The following is a 17,355-nucleotide window of genomic DNA, read 5'->3' as shown; positions in this document are numbered from 1 at the left end:
TATAAATAAAATTGCCTTGCCTTGCCTTACCGGTCTATCTGGAGACTTTCTCTAGAGGTTGGCTGGAATCTTCCTTAGGGATAATTTGAGAAGTTCATTCATCCATGAGGGACTTTGAGACCGCTGCTGCTTTTTAGAAGAAAGGATCCAATTGAGGTGGTTCTGGGCCAGGTGGACACCTTGGAATCCCCGTCAGAGCTGGTTAATGTGGTCAGGGAAAAGGGAGGTTTTGGGTTTACGTCCTGGGACCCGAGGTTAGGGTTAGGGTTTAGATCCGGGATGGGCAACTTTGATGGTGGTGGGGGCCACATAATTGATGTACTGGCCACCAGGGGGCCGCAGATTCACTTGGAACACACACACACACAATTCCATGTATTGTGTGTGTAATTATTAACAAATATAGTAACTCTGACATCTTCATTGACATTTTACAATCTTTCAGGAAACATCCTCTAATAAGCTCACTAAACAAATATCAGTTCACAGAAATGTTATTTTATTTGTACAAGTGGCATGTTTGTATTGAACAGGTTATTTAACAGTGGAATGAAACAATTTTAAACTATTGGAAAGCACAGAAAATGTGGGTGCATTGAGATTAACCATTAAGAGGACATGAAGTCATGAACACTAACCCAGACGTTAGTTGTCTAACTTGAACACTTGTAGCCTGTCTCTGCATTCCCCTTATTCCACAATAAGGGGAATGTCAACACAGACACCTGTCAACCCGCACTCAGCTGTTCCTCAGCACCAGTATTTGAAATGATGTACGCAGCTCGACGTAACTAGGAGTCTATTGGACGGTATCAGTGCTACAAGTAAAACTTTTTTAATTAATTACATTGTTTATAAATTAATCTGAGGGCCGCAAAAAGAGGAGGTGAGGGCCGCCATTTGCCCATCCCTGGTTTAGATGGATGGTAGTGTTTTTAAGGTGTGTTTACCATTTATTTCCTTAGATTTTAGAGACCCTGGTTGAGGGTTTGCACACAAGTGCCAACTCCAACTAAATAAATACATTAAATAAAATATATTGCACCATCTCTATTTGGAAATAATAGTGGAATCTGTCATTTTTTTATTAGTTGTATCGTCTCTTGATATCTTCTGTCCGCTCAGTTCACGATGGACATGAAACAGCATTGCGTGAAGCTGTCGGTCCAGCCGTCCAGAGGGCTTGTGGATGAGAAGTTCACCGTCTTGGTCCAGAACCTCCTCCCTGGGTTCCAGCTGACCATCCACGCCCTCCACCAGTGTGAAGACGGACACAGCTGGGAGGCTTTTGCTCACTACACTGCCGACGCCACCGGTATTGTGAACGGTAAGACCATCATGACATGAATGTCAGCAAAACATATTTTGTTATTAAATGATGGAGTTATATGTGAAAATAGAAAAAAGTCAATATTTTACATCCATTTCGCTCCCACAGTTTCACGGGATCCCAGTCTGGGCGGGACATATTCTGGGGTTGAACCGATGGGTCTGCTGTGGAGCCTCAGACCAGTTCCTGGCAGTAAAACTGGGCTCAGGTAGGCCAACAACCATGGGGCTGTTCAGATGACAGTCCAGGAACAAATATTATTATTAGGCCTGATTCCAAAACTACCCATACACCACTGCACTCTGTGACCAACTGAACTCCGCCAGTATTCCGATCTCAGCTGAACGAGCCTCCTTCTGTCTCTCTGGTAGAAAGAGCAGCCGTCATAACATTTCGTAACCATAGTATTGTGTCAGCATATCTTGGATGAAACATAATCATTATTTAAAGTAAATTAACTTCCATAAAAAGGTGTAGGGGATGGATTTAAATGAAGCCTTATGGTGCGTTCACACCGAATGACGAGATGGACGGGACTTGCGCCTTCGCGAGAGTTACATTTTGTCAACTCGAGCGTCAAATTCACGTGGCACATTCTCGCGTTAGCCAATCAGCGTTGAGGATCTTGGCCTGCTGTTACTAACGTTGAATCAGATAACCAAAACATCAGCCGTTAACTGTTAGCACACAGAGCTCACAGCTCCTCATATTTGTTCAGAAACTGGAGAGAAGTTATACATGTACAAACCACAGACTGTCTGTGTCATAGTGAATACAGTCGCTGCTTTATTTCTGTCTGTATGACATTGTTGTGAGTGTGGACGGAGCAGCTACATGTTGGATTAGTCTTATCGATCGTTTTCTGAAACACATATTATAAAAGTGTTTTCGTCTGCCTACTTGTTTGAATGACGCTAGTAAACACCACTTCAAGCCGCGGGGAAACTCAAGCGATTATATTCGCATCGCTTTAATCCGGTGTACGATGTGAACGTACCATTAGAGTTACCTCGTTCCTCTCATTCTTCAAGGTGGAGGAAGCTGAACGTCCAGACTCTCATGGTGGTCACCATCTCGGTGTACCAGGGTCACCAGACGGAGGGCTTCTTGGATCAGGTGCTGCTGGTCAGTGTGGTGGTAGAGCGATGGTACATGGCTCCCGGCGTCCGTAGAGTCCCGATAACAGAGGACGGACTCACTGCGACCCTCTTCCTGCCCTCAGGTAGGACCTGGGGAGATTCTGAAGGGAGGTGTCCTCTGGGCGGAGTTAAGGGGTGACATTTGTGTGACATAGAGAAACTTTAACAATGTTCAAGCATTAGTTATTTGTGATGTTTTAAATAAGCAAGTGAAAAGTGAAATACTTTTTTGTCAAATTGAATCCCAGAGAACATCGGGAAAACGCAATATAATGGATTGCAGGGTGCTCAATTTAATAAATTCTTGATCTTGAATACGTTATGATATCAGCAAATATGGTATAGTTGTCTAAAAAGTATCGATATAACAATGTATAATTATGGAGCTATTGATTTGTTTTGGTGTCTTGACTCGTCTGAAGGACCTGGACCTTTCCCCGGACTCTTGGACCTTTGGGGGTGGGGAGGGAAGCTGGTGGAGTACCGGGCAGCGCTGCTGGCCTCCCACGGCATCGCCTCGATGGCCCTCGACTACCTCACACCTCAAATCACTAAGGAAACTGGGAGAATGGTGGATAATGATTACTTTGAGGTAAACCAGATGAGCTTTGTTATGTGGGTTAAAAGTGTTTTCTCATCTTAGTCTATTATCTTTGTGTTTGTTTTTCTATGTTTGTGTTACGAGAAGATGCATTAACCTTTACAGAGGACATAGTGTTCTTGTGTCAAGGTTTCCACGAGATAAACATGCGGATTGATTGGGAATAATGTCCTTTTTCGCCCTGCCGATTTCATGCTTTTTCCACAAAGGAACAGAGGTCAAAAACACAGACTTCTGAATGTGAAAGGCTTTTCCAGCCTCTGTACTTTAGTAAACTAAATAGTTTTTTTATAGTTCCACTTTATAATGGGTGGGTATCGAGTGGAGATGAAATTTAATATCTTCAGAAAATAAATATCCGAAACCTTCTCTATACATTTTTGTGGATAAAAGTAGGAACATTTGTGGGGGTTTTATTGATCACATCGACACGTTTCCTGCTGCAGACGGCCTATAGAGTCCTGGAGCAGCATCCTCAGATCCTCGGCAGCAGGATCGCCATGTTGGGTCTTTCCTTCGGCGCCGGTGTCACCCTCAGAATGGCTGTTTACTCCAAAGGTCTCAAGGTAAGACCAGCTCGGTTACTTTCATTATATTGGACGCAGCTTTAAGGGTTTCTATGGTGTTTTTCAAACATAAACTCAATTTTCCCCTATTTTTATATGTAACTTACCAATTGGCAAAATACAATTGAATTGAATGGTGACATACCGAAAGGTTTACACCGCCATTAATTAGTAATGGAAGTACAAAGTAAGTATTTTCAAAGTACTCACACTGTGTGTGTGTGTGTGTGTGTGTGTGTGTGTGTGTGTGTGTGTGTGTGTGTGTGTGTGTGTGTGTGTGTGCGTGCGTGCGTGCGTGTGTGTGTGTGTGTGTTCTCCCAGCTCAGCTGTGCAGTGTGTATCAATGGGAGTCATGTGCAGCCGATTGACGGACCTCTGGAACAAATAATGACTTACTTTAACAAGTACGTTAATCTGCTTTCAGTTATCTCTATGACTTTCTGTACGTTACATTTTCATGACCCTATCCAATCCACTTTATTTCTATAGCACATTTTAAAAACAGAGGGTTTGCCAAAGTGCTTCACAACGAACATAACATTATAACAAAATATAATATTACAAGAATAGATAATAGGCACACATAAGAATAGATACCAGGCACACATAAAGGCTATGGACAGACAATAAAGCGTACAAATAGGTACAGCTCAGACTGACTCTCAAGCGAGGGAAAAGAGGTGGGTCTTAAACGTGTGATGGTCTTTCTTTTGAGCCAGCCTCAGACAACGTTTTTTTCTTTTCTTTCAAATCAGAAACGTTGAGAAGACTCGCTTTGACGAGGACAACCAACTGATCTGCAGAGATCTGGTGCTGCCCATCCCCACAGACCCCTCACTCAAAGTGGACGTCAGTACCAGCAGACTCCTTAGACACTTTTTTCTTTTAATTCTTTTTTGCTTGTGTTTTTTGTCTCAAAAGCCCTTTTTAAAACGTTTTTTTTCTTTTAAGATAGAAGAAAATTAACTATGAAAGTTGTTAGTTTGCTATTCTCCAACACTTTTCTGTCAGTTTCTTGTAGTTAAGAGTTTGCATTATGTATTATCACTGTTGTTTTAAACTTAACAACTAGGAAATGAATTTATATTATTTTGTTCTCCGATAAATGTGTAGCTCTGAGTAAAGTCTCAAACATCCAAAGATAAATGCTGAGCAGGCGATGATACAACCTGCTGCTGTTTGTCTCTGAGCAGGTGGGACGACTGCAGTGTCCTCTGCTGCTCGTCGTCGGTGAGGACGATCAGAACTGGCCCTCCTACGAGTCTGCAATGGACGTGAGCGAATTTACAAGATTACATTTGGTGTGAATAGAAAACTTGGCCTGGAGGTCTGGGTTGAGGTCGATAGTAAATATAACTTACGTTCTGTGGAGAGAACAATGGCTTTAAAGCTGAACTGATAGCAAAACTTTCTCCATTTGAGGCTTTCTGTCTGCCCGCTATCCACAACGTAACAGCGCCATCACTTCCTGATTTCACAAACTAGGGTGCCGGCCAAGGCTTACTGAACATGGGAGTATTAATGAAGTTGCGTTAGTTTAACTTCTATTCAAATTAAGTAAAGATCAACATTTCGAACATGTTTCCCAGGTTTTAAACAGGTTTGGACTTTAAGGTGTTAGAAACAGTGTTTTTTGCACGTTGTTGGCATATACAGTATGTTTTGTGTTATGCTGTTGAGCCTCATGTATTGTTGACATTTATGTTTAGTGTTTCTTTTTGTCTTTGTTCTGTTATAACGCCTTGTGCGGAATGCTTTGGCAATCCTATGTTTACAATGTGGTCATGGCAATAAAACCCCTTTGTATTGTTTAAAATTCCACTATCGTGACATTTGTAGGTGTTGAAACCTAGCAGATCATCGTGTTAGCCTGAGGCAGTGTTGCCAGGGACTTACAGTTCAGACAGAAATGAGTATAAGATATACATATTTACAAAACATATCCAAAGAATGAAGATGATCTGAGAAATATAAAACCATGTGTTATACTTCCTGTTTTGCAGATGAGAGAGATGATGGAGCGAGCGGGGAACAGCCACCTGCTGACTGTCCTGTCCTATAAGAACGCCGGTCACCTGATCGAACCTCCGTTTACACCGTTTGTCAGAGCCAGCACCTTCAAATCTGTCACTATTCCACCTTTTACGAGTATGTTCCCTTCAGACCTGGAAGATGTTTATCTCAAAGTTAAGCTAACAAGTCCGGACTTTGAGTTTTGACTGCTATAGTTTGGCTTGTTGTCTTTGCAGTGATGGCTCTGTGGGGCGGAGAGCTGGTGGCACATTCTCACGCTCAGGAAGACGCCTGGAAGAAGATGCTGGTCTTTCTGTGGGAGAATCTGTACGGCGGCATGAAACCTGATGCTTCATCTTCCAACTTGTAACCAAGACCATCCATCCATCTTCTCCTACTCATCGGTGGTCGGGTCGCAGGGGTAGCAGTTCCAGCAGAGAGCCCCAAACTTCCCTTTCCCTGTAACCAAGACAACAACTAATAATCACACTAACTGGGACTTCTGGCGCCTTGGATTCCGGAAGTAACAGTCCGCTCTGTTTTTTTCCTCATGCTTAATCATGATGGGGGGAATTCATGTTTTTCTTACAGCAAAACACAGTTCATCTATCTCAGTCACCGTGGTGGCCAGAGAAACAGACTCCATGCCTGCATTTGTTTTTCATGCCAGAAAAGTTACCTTTAATTGTAATTATTATTCTTTATAATCAAGTTGATTACAGCTTACTGGTTGAATCAGTACAATGTATTAATAACTTCTGGTAATATTTAAGTTTATTTATATAGCCAGTGGGTGATTTTAGGGTGGATTCCATCACCCTTGTTCAAATAGAGTCCAAAATACAACCTCCATTATAGAGAGAGTAGGGGCAGAGGGGGACTCTAGTTTAATATATTTTAATCTACCTGACTCATTAATCCTCTCTGACATTTTAATTTACTGTTGTGCATGAACACGTCGTAAAATCCAGATAATTATTAGCCATTGTTGGAATTTCTGTATTTTCGAGAAGTTATTTTCTGTTTTGCCTCGTTCGGACCAAGAGTAAAATAAAAATATTTTCTGTTTTAAAATTCCTGTCTCCTGCATTTTGGTCCACCCTCTTGTCACGACCTTTGTCCTCCTACTCGTCCTTCAGAGCGTCTTCGCCCGTCTGGTCAGCCTTAAGCCTATCGTCCAAAGGGTCATTTGAAACCTGATGTTCTTATATGATTCTGTTTTCTTCAAGGTTGTGTCTTCCTGGTCGAATGTACTTATTGTAAGTCGCTTTGGATAAAAGCGTCAGCTAAATGCAATGTAATGTAATGTAATGGTGTCATGTGAGGCATTACAATCGGCACTGCCCCCAGGCCGTACTGCGGAGATTCCATGCAACTTTCCTCCAAACTACAAAAAAACTCAAGAAAAACCTACAATTTAGGGCCCCCAGAAGCAGCCTAATCAGAGGCTGGATCCAATTGGCCCCTTCAGATACAACGGAGCAGTGGCTCTACGTTGAGCTCCTTCTGGATGTGTGTCGTCTGCATAACAGTGAAACTGGAGGTCGTTGTAACGGAGAATCTTTCCAAGATGGTGGATGTAGATGGTAAACACAAGTGGACAAAGTACAGAGCCCTGGTGGACGCCGTTGGAAACAGAGACAGAGAGGGATTTGCAGTTTTTTATGTAGATTAATTGAATTTCTGTTCTATTTTATCTCGTCTGGATCTAGCTTGCAATAAGGTATTTTCTGTTAACAGTTCCTGTCTCCTGCATTTGTGTTCAACCTGCGGTGCTTACTGTGACAGAGAATCCGACCAACTCCTGTTTGTATAGGAACAATTTGATCCGTTCTTCTCCCTTGTTTGCTAACGCTAAGCCTTGTCTAATAATTTCCATAACTGGGCGGATAAAGGATTTTTTTACATTTCAGATTTTAACACAAAACCTGGTAGCCTCTATCCTGCTAGCAATAGTTCTCAACTCCAGCCTGCCCCTCTGTCTTTCTGGCTCTGGTTTATTTTCATAAAACACCCTAACAAAGTACTGTGGCAGTAAAATCACCACACCATTCTATAATTTTCTTGTGTTAATCCACATGCTTCATTCAGTATGCGAAAGTTTAGTGTATTACAAGGATCATAATGATTGACCTCATCCCATTCTTTACAAATGGTACATTCCCTCCACCTTTGATTGAGTGATGTTGCTGTGGGAGGAGATTCAAGTTCCACAAAATACACTGAACAAAAATATAAACGCAACACTTTTGTATTTGCTCCCATTTTTCATGAGATGAACTCAAAGATCTAAAACATTTTCTATATACACAAAATAACCATTTATCTCAAATATTGTTCACAAATCTGAAAAAATCTGTGATCGTGAGCACTTCTTCTTTGCCGAGATAATCCATCCCACCTCACAGGTGTGGCATATCAAGATGCTGATTAGACAGCATGATTATTGCACAGGTGTGCCTTAGGCTGGCCACAATAAAAGGCCACTCTGAAACGTGCATTTTTGCTTTATTAGGGGGGTCTGGGGGGGTCCGAAAACCAGTCAGTATCTGGTGTGAGGGGTAGGGTTAGGGTTAGTGTTAGGGTTAAGGTAATGTTGTGAATCGAGTGGCCTGTGTTTGTCGTCCATAACATACGCCTGCCCATACCATAACCCCACCACCACCATGGGCCACTCGATTCACAACATTACCCTAACCCTAACCCTAGCCCTAACCCTAACCCTACCCCTAACCCTACCCCTAACCCTACCCTACTTTTAGATTTTTTAGTTCATCTCATGAAAAATGTGAGCAAAAACAAATGTGTTGCGTTTATATTTTTGTTCAGTGTAGTAACCTGTTCTTGCAAAGTTTGATTAAGTAAATGGTTTGTTTGCAGATGCTTAGACGACTTCAGAACCAAGAGGACGCACCTGAACACAAGCTTGAAAGGTCAGTTAGTGTTTATTTAAGTTTATAGAAAGTGTGAAATGACACTTTTTGTGGACTTTTTAGTTGTGACTGCAGAGCTCTAGAATTTTGATTTTATTCTAGCCGTTTGCCCCTTCTGAAAGGGGGACCACTATGCCGAACATGGAGTATTTTAAACTTAAGTACTGTGGTAGTAGAGGAAGCATTCGGATACTATACTTAAGTTCAATGATTTCACTGATCCACAGTGTCTTTTACAATCATACTGCACTGTTTTTCAGAGGTAAATACTGTATTTTATTATAACACTTGTCCGGAAGCTATTGGAGTCAGAATTCAGTTTTTGAAAAGTAAGAAGACAACAGGCTTCTGTATGGCATTGTTTTTTATTGTAATATCTGCAAATCAGGGCTAAGTCAGAAGGCAAAGCTCTCTCTAGCGATATATCAACGATCTTCTGCATCACTATAAACCATCCAGGAGTCTCAGGTCCTCTGGGTCGGGTCTGCTCTTTGTTCCAAGAATAAGAAATAAACATGGGAAAGCAGCGTTTAGATATTATGCCCCGACAATCTGGAACAAACTGCCCTAATCGTGCATGTCCGCTTAAACAATTCCTATTTTCAAAACCAGACTAAAAACGTATCTACAGATGTAGCACTCCAGATCAGACTCAAATGGGTGTGTCCCAGTCAAAAGCCCAGCAGATGCCAGTGGCTGGGGGTGTTGCCAAATTGCTAGAGGGCGTTGCCCAATTTCCCTATTTGTTCAATTACAGGATTTAACCATGAGATGGCGCTTCATTCACAAAATACACAATGGGTGTTGTAGAAACATCAATATTTTAGATCAAATAAAGTATATAGTTTGCATTATGCAGTATATTTTTCTTGTAATATTGTACAGTAGATTGAAGTAAATCAACTTATACATTAAGATAAGATAAGATGGACCTTTATTAATCCCGTGGGGAAATTCAGTAGTTCAAACAGCAACAGGGTGAGAGTGAAAAACAGGAAAGCACAGATTCACACAGATTAATAAAATCAAAAATAAGATGAGCGATACAAATAATAATAATGAGAAACTATGACATAAGAAATTAATAAAACTAAAATGTAATTATCATATCATATATTATAATGTATTGTATTATTAAGTAATATCATACATTAACCCCATTATAGCAGATGCCACATTGAATGGATGAACACATGTATGCATCAATAATTACAACACAGTATTTCTAAATACAAGTTGTAAAAATACTTATATGTATTTAATATTAACCCTTTGGAGTCGACCGTCACGCCGGCGTGATCAGATCACATGACCTGTTCAAGCCGGTGCCGCATAAAAACAACAGTCCGGACAACATTGCTGTGTGTTTCTGTCGAAAGTACTGGCTTGACACTAAATCCCAGTCTTTGTTTCATGCAAAAAGACCCAGTAAACACGGAGATATGGTGATATAAAGTTAATACAGATATATTTCAGAAGTATGAATAATGGAAGCACATATTTTAATATCTTCGCCGCATTTTATCATTTTACGAAACGGAAAATACTGGAAACTGTAGATCCTGCTCAACAGGATGTATATGTGTATTTCTGTCGAAAGTACTGGCTTAAGACTATATGCCAGTCTTTGTTTCATGCACAAATACCCAATAAACACAGACATATGATGATATAAAGTTAATACAGATATATCTCAGAAGTATGAATAATGGAAGCACATATTTTAATATCTTCGCCGTATTTTATCATTTTACGAAACGGAAAATACTGGAAACTGTAGATTCTGCTCAACAGGATGTATTTACCAGGGAGGGGGTGAGGTAATCAGTTAAATAGAGTGATACAAAACGAGACGAAAAGAGACGAAGAGGGACGGCGGGAACCGAAGAGACACGGCGGGAAATGGAGAGAGACGAAGATATACGAAGACAGGCGGCGGGAGACGAAGAGAGGCGGCGGGAGACGAAGAGAGGCGGCGGGAGATGAAGAGAGGCGGCGGGAGACTGCAGCGATTGAAGTAAAGTGACTGACAAACATTGAGAATTTAGATATAGTTAGATAGATTTTGAGTTTTGAAGACTCAACTATGATGAAGAGAACTCTGAACGTGAGTCAAGCTTTAAGCTTGTTTTTTGACATGGAGGAGGAGGAATCTGTGATGTTGCCCTCTGTGTCGTAGTTGACAGAAACCGCTTTGAAGCGTGGCACAGATAAAGACAGAAAAAACAGATTGTTGTACATAATGTGTATATATATATATATATATTTGTATTATATTTATAATAACACTTTTGCCTTATCAGAATGAAATCCCATGCTACCTCAATCAAACTTTCACATTATCATAGTCACATCCCAGGTATATATTTCCAGCTTTTAAATGGTTTCGTTGTGTATGTTTGTGTTATGAAAAATAAAATCATTTTCAAAATCTGTTTTTACGTTTTTTTGTGATTTTGGGTCCATCGTGTTCATATGGTAGAAGATCACTGCTCTAAACAAAGTCAAAAATCCTACATCCAAACAAAATAAATATAATTAATTATGATGAATACGTTAAGTCTTGTTCATTGTTTTTCACTTTTATTAAATGTTTGATATTTCCGGTGGAAATGGTGGACTATCGGACATTCAAAATGCAGCATATGTTCACTCTTACACACATATATTCTCATTTTACGTACATACATTTTCACTCTTACACACGGATATTCTCCTTTTGCTCTCATGCGAAATCTACTAAAACAGGGGGGAGAGCTGGGGAGAGCTGTGGAATGTGACTCCACACATTCCGATGGCCAATTAGTTTTAAACAAAGGGTCCCCAACAGGACACATGGGGGGTTGGTTGACTCGGTTTGCATTCATAAAGAATGCACAAACGTGTTTAATCGTTAATGTCAGATATGTACTAAGTAAATAGCCTACATTAGTAACTACTCAAGATTAGATTCAACTTTATTGTTATTGCACAGATTACAGGTACTGAGACAACGAAATGCAGTTTAGCTTCTAACCAGGTGCAACAAGCAGTAAAGTGAAAAGTAATGTTCACAATCTACAGAATAAAATATATAATGAATTGAATGATGAATAAACAGTGAGGGGTATGAATACACTAGATATCAGCCTGTGAGCAGTATGAACAGTGTGTTAATCGTTTATGTCAGATATGTACTAAGTAAATAGCCTACATTAATTTCATGATGGATTAAAGCACATTTATTTCGTTAAAAATAAACAAAATGATTAAATGTAGGGTGCATTGCCCTAATGTGGAACATTTTTGCATTTCAGACTTCGGGAATATATTGCGACATGAAGCCGATACAATAAATCAAAATCCAGTAACATTCTGAAATCCCCAGGATGTGTCCTCATCAAACCAAAAGAGAACATGCAGATATTAAACTCATAAAAGAAATGGTAGACATATTAGTACTCTTAGTGCCAAGTTGTCTCAGACAATCTGTTTTCCTAATGTGGGACTGTTCTGTGCAAAATGTGGGACACTGAAAAGTCTATATTAAAAGCCTCAGTCACCTTCATCCATGTAATAAATAAATCTCAGGACAGTAACTCTCAAAGCTACAATAAATGTGCAATACCATGCTATGTTACTATTTATAATGTTATTGTTGTTACAACAGAAGATGTTTTTATTTAAATTGAAGTTAAATGCATCAATCTGGTGCACTGAGGGCAAAATTAGTAGATTTGTGGATACAGCTCTCAACACTCATATGAAACAGAACTGTTCTTACAATGTGTGTTGGAAGGTATTAAATTACTATGCATATGTTATGCACAACTCAATGTGTGATTATTATAGCAGTAATATTAGACACTAATAATACAGTACACTATTAACACTGTACATATTATTGTTTGCCCGTGAGATTAGGGTGATCGGTAGTGAGAGCCGCTGCATTTTCCTCCGGTCGGATGTGATATAAAAACAAAGCGATTATTGTTGTTGTTGTAAACTCACGTGGATTAAATTTAGTGCATTCATTTCAACTCGCGAACTTATGATACATTAAATGAATGCGAGGATGACGATCGAACATCGTTTGTTTGACCCTGGATGCATTTCCTGATCTAAAAACATAGCGATGGTTTTGTACTTACGCGGCGTAAGTTACGCCAACGTGAATTAAACATTATTTTGTTAAATAAAAACATGGTGATGTTTAGTAAATGATTACATGTCTCTTACTTAGCACAGAATATGATCCTATCCGTGACATATATGGATCTTAACAAATATCCGCTATATCAGATACCTGTAGATCAGCTGTTTATTTCACATGAGTTTCAGTGTGGCAGCTTTTCACGGCTCCCCCTGGTGGATCCATGATCCATTGCAGCTGGTTTCATTATAATTAAATGTATTTATCAAGGGGGTGTTTCAAGTCCTGCGGGGGGGGTTTCCTTTTGAGCAGGGGCCCACCCCGTGCCGATCACGGACTTGCACGGGTAGGCGTCTGAAACGAAGCGCTACATCTGTATTTGCCGCTGCTTTTAATTGAGCTGTTCATACTCACACTGCAGTATGCCTTTTATTCATGTATTCTATACCTGCTGTGTTGATTTATTTATTTCATTCATTATCTTTGCTTTTTTATGCCTGTTTTTAAATGCCATTTAATAATGTATTTATGCTGTATCTATTCTTAAATGTCTTTTGTTTATTATTTTGTAAATCACTTTGAACTGTAGCGTCCTGAAAGGTTCTATATAAATACAATTGCCTTGCCTTGCCTTACCGGTCTATCCGGAGACTTTCTCTAGAGGTTGGCTGGAATCTTCCTTAGGGATAATTTGAGAAGTTCATTCATCCATGAGGGACTTTGAGACCGCTGCTGCTTTTTCGAATAAAGGATCCAATTGAGGTGGTTCTGGGCCAGATGGACACCTTGGAATCCCCGTCAGAGCTGGTTAATGTGGTCAGGGAAAAGGGAGGTTTTGGGTTTACGTCCTGGGAACCGAGTTTAGGGTTAGGGTTTAGATCCGGGATGGGCAACTTTGATGGTGATGGGGGCCACATAATTAATGTACTGGCCACCAGGGGGCCGCAGATTCACTTGGAACACACACACACAAATGCCATGTATTGTGTGTGTAATTATTAACAAATATAGTAACTCTGACATCTTCATTGACATTTTACAATCTTTCAGGGAACATCCTCTAATAAGCTCACTAAACAAATACCAGTTCACAGAAATGTTATTTAATTTGTACAAGTGGCATGTTTGTATTGAACAGGTTATTTAACAGTGGAATGAAACAATTTGAAACTATTGGAAAGCACAGAAAATGTGGGTGCATTGAGATTAACCATTAAGAGGACATGAAGTCATGAACACTAACCCAGACGTTAGTTGTCTAACTTGAACACTTGTAGCCTGTCTCTGCATTCCCCTTATTCCACAATAAGGGGAATGTCAACACAGACACCTGTCAACCCGCACTCAGCTGTTCCTCAGCACCGGTATTTGAAATTATGTACGCAGCTCGCGACGTAACTAGGAGTCTAGTGGACGGTATCAGTACTACAAGTAAAACTTTTTTAATTAATTACATTGTTTATAAATTAATCTGAGGGCCGCAAAAAGAGGAGGTGGGGCCGGGCCGCCATTTGCCCATCCCTGGTTTCCTGAATGGAGCTTGGCTAAGCTAACGCTATATATGCTCCGACCGTCCACACTCACAACAATGGCCTACAGACATAAATAAACCAGCGACTGTATTCTCCATGACACAGACAGTCTGTGGTTTGTACTTGTTTAACTTTTGTCTAGTTTCTGAACAGATCGTATCTGTCCCCGGCTGTTTGAAGAGCAAGCATGTGAAACAAAAGATAGCATTTACCTGTTTGCATCCAGCTAGCCATGTGAGAAGCCTTGTTGATACGTTTTGTCTTTTTCACGAGCTTGCTGTGATATATACAAATCGGGTTGGTCCGGTCCAAGGTCTTTAAGTATCAATTTATCTCCCAAACTTCTCCTTTCAAAAGGATTGGAGAGTAGCTCTTGGGCGGACCGAGGTTCCGGCGACTCCACCTGCACACCATTCTCATCCAAATACTGCGTCACCTTGGTCACTCACGAGTCTAAAAAACAACTCACGTCAACGCACGTAAGCAACATGGGCGCCAACGTGAGCGCCCACGTGACCAAAATATTTGACGCCGCTGATTGGTTGAAATTATGTTTCGGCGGCACAGTTTACTATTGAGACTTTTGCAACGTGCTGGTTGCTGCTGTTTCGCTCGGGGGCTCTGCCCGGTAATGATAAACTAATGCCATGGGCAAGGCCAGGCAGGAAACAGGTGACTTATCAGTAACTTTAGACATCGTAACACAATTTTAAACGAGATTGTATTGTAGATTATACATTTTTGTGATACCAATTGTGTGATATTTACCTTGTTCATTAAAAATTCAAATATAAAATATATATATTTTTTTAGATATTTTTTTTTTAAATATTTTTTTTTTTATTTAATATATATATATATTTTTTTTTATCTGGCAAGAGGTGGGGCGGTGCCCCTAGCGCCCCTATGGGCCGGCCGCCACTGGTTGCCAGGGAGTTACAGTTCAGACAGAAAAGAGTATAAGATATACATATTTACAAAACATATCCAAAGAATGAAGATGATCTGACAAATATAAAACCATGTGTTATACTTCCTGTTTTGCAGATGTGAGAGATGATGGAGCGAGCGGGGAACAGCTACCTGCTGACTGTCCTGTCCTATAAGAATGCCGGTCACCTGATCGAACCTCCATTTACACCGTTTGTCAGAGCCAGCACCTTCAAATCTGTCACTATTCCACCTTTTACGAGTATGTTCCCTTCAGACCTGGAAGATGTTTATCTCAAAGTTAAGCTAACAAGTCCGGACTTTGAATTTTGACTGCTATAGTTTGGCTTGTTGTCTTTGCAGTGATGGCTCTGTGGGGCGGAGAGCTGGTGGCACATTCTCGCGCTCAGGAAGACGCCTGGAGGAAGATGCTGGTCTTTCTGAGGGAGAATCTGTACGGCGGCATGAAACATGGTGCTTCATTTTCCAACTTGTAACCAAGACCATCCATCCATCTTCTCCTACTCATCGGTGGTCGGGTCGCAGGGGTAGCAGTTCCAGCAGAGAGCCCCAAACTTCCCTTTCCCTGTAACCAAGACAACAACTAATATTCACACTAACTGGGACTTCTGGCGCCTTGTATTCAGGAAGTAACAGTCCGCTCTATTTTTTTCCTCATGCTTAATCATGATGGGGGGAATTTTTGTTTTTCTTACAGGAAAACACAGCTCATCTATCTCAGTCACCGTGGTGGCCAGAGAAACAGACTCCATGCCTGCATTTGTTTTTCATGCCAGAAAAGTTACCTTTAATTGTAATTATTATTCTTTATAATCAAGTTGATTACAGCTTACTGGTTGAATCAGTACAATGTATTAATAACTTGTGGTAATATTTAAGTTTATTTATATAGCCAGTGGGTGATTTTAGGGTGGATTCCATCACCCTTGTTCAAATAGAGTCCAAAATACAACCTCCATTATAGAGAGAGTAGGGGCAGAGGGGGACTCTAGTTTAATATATTTTAATCTACCTGACTCATTAATCCTCTCTGACATTTTAATTTACTGTTGTGCATGAACACGTCGTAAAATCCAGATAATTATTAGCCATTGTTGGAATTTCTGTATTTTCGAGAAGTTATTTTCTGTTTTGCCTCGTTCGGACCAAGAGTAAAATAAAAATATTTTCTGTTTTAAAATTCCTGTCTCCTGCATTTTGGTCCACCCTCTTGTCACGACCTTCGACCTCCTACCCATCCTTCAGAGCGTCTTCGCCCGTCTGGTCAGCCTTAAGCCTATCGTCCACAGGGTCATTTGAAACCTGATGTTCTTATATGATTCTGTTTTCTTCAAGGTTGTGTCTTCCTGGTCAAATGTACTTATTGTAAGTCGCTTTGGATAAAAGCGTCAGCTAAATGCAATGTAATGTAATGTAATGGTGTCATGTGAGGCATTACAATCGGCACTGCCCCCAGGCCGTACTGCGGAGATTCCATGCAACTTTCCTCCAAACTACAAAAAAACTCAAAAAAAACCTACAATTTAGGGCCCCCAGAAGCAGCCTAATCAGAGGCTGGATCCAATTGGCCCCTTCAGATACAACGGAGCAGTGGCTCTACGTTGAGCTCCTTCTGGATGTGTGTCGTCTGCATAACAGTGAAACTGGAGGTCGTTGTAACGGAGAATCTTTCCAAGATGGTGGATGTAGATGGTAAACACAAGTGGACAAAGTACAGAGCCCTGGTGGACGCCGTTGGAAACAGAGACAGAGAGGGATTTGCAGTTTTTTATGTAGATTAATTGAATTTCTGTTCTATTTTATCTCGTCTGGATCTAGCTTGCAATAAGGTATTTTCTGTTAACAGTTCCTGTCTCCTGCATTTGTGTTCAACCTGCGGTGCTTACTGTGACAGAGAATCCGACCAACTCCTGTTTGTATAGGAACAGTTTGATCCGTTCTTCTCCCTTGTTTGCTAACGCTAAGCCTTGTCTAATAATTTCCATAACTGGGCGGATAAAGGATTTTTTTACATTTCAGATTTTAACACAAAACCTGGTAGCCTCTATCCTGCTAGCAATAGTTCTCAACTCCAGCCTGCCCCTCTGTCTTTCTGGCTCTGGTTTATTTTCATAAAACACCCTAACAAAGTACTGTGGCAGTAAAATCACCACACCAT

At 40.6% G+C, this 17,355-nt stretch overlaps 1 protein-coding gene across 1 annotated transcript; it reads left to right on the top strand.

Annotated features, from left to right (window-relative positions):
- The first annotated feature begins 1,131 nt into the window (after positions 1-1,131).
- On the top strand, positions 1,132-15,725 carry LOC117448372 (peroxisomal succinyl-coenzyme A thioesterase-like). The gene is made up of 10 exons (XM_071203393.1): positions 1,132-1,327; positions 1,439-1,538; positions 2,362-2,552; positions 2,892-3,061; positions 3,517-3,636; positions 3,958-4,040; positions 4,392-4,485; positions 4,830-4,910; positions 5,640-5,784; positions 15,540-15,725. The coding sequence occupies exons 1-10, from the start codon at positions 1,132-1,134 to the stop codon at positions 15,671-15,673; spliced, it is 1,314 nt and encodes a 437-aa protein (XP_071059494.1). The 3' UTR covers positions 15,674-15,725.
- The last annotated feature ends 1,630 nt before the right edge of the window (positions 15,726-17,355 follow it).

Source organism: Pseudochaenichthys georgianus, chromosome 6 (assembly GCF_902827115.2).
Source record: "Pseudochaenichthys georgianus chromosome 6, fPseGeo1.2, whole genome shotgun sequence".
Classification (NCBI taxonomy): Eukaryota; Metazoa; Chordata; class Actinopteri; order Perciformes; family Channichthyidae; genus Pseudochaenichthys; species Pseudochaenichthys georgianus.
The sequence above is the reverse complement of the archived record's forward strand: the minus strand, read 5'-3'. Positions and strand labels throughout refer to the sequence as shown.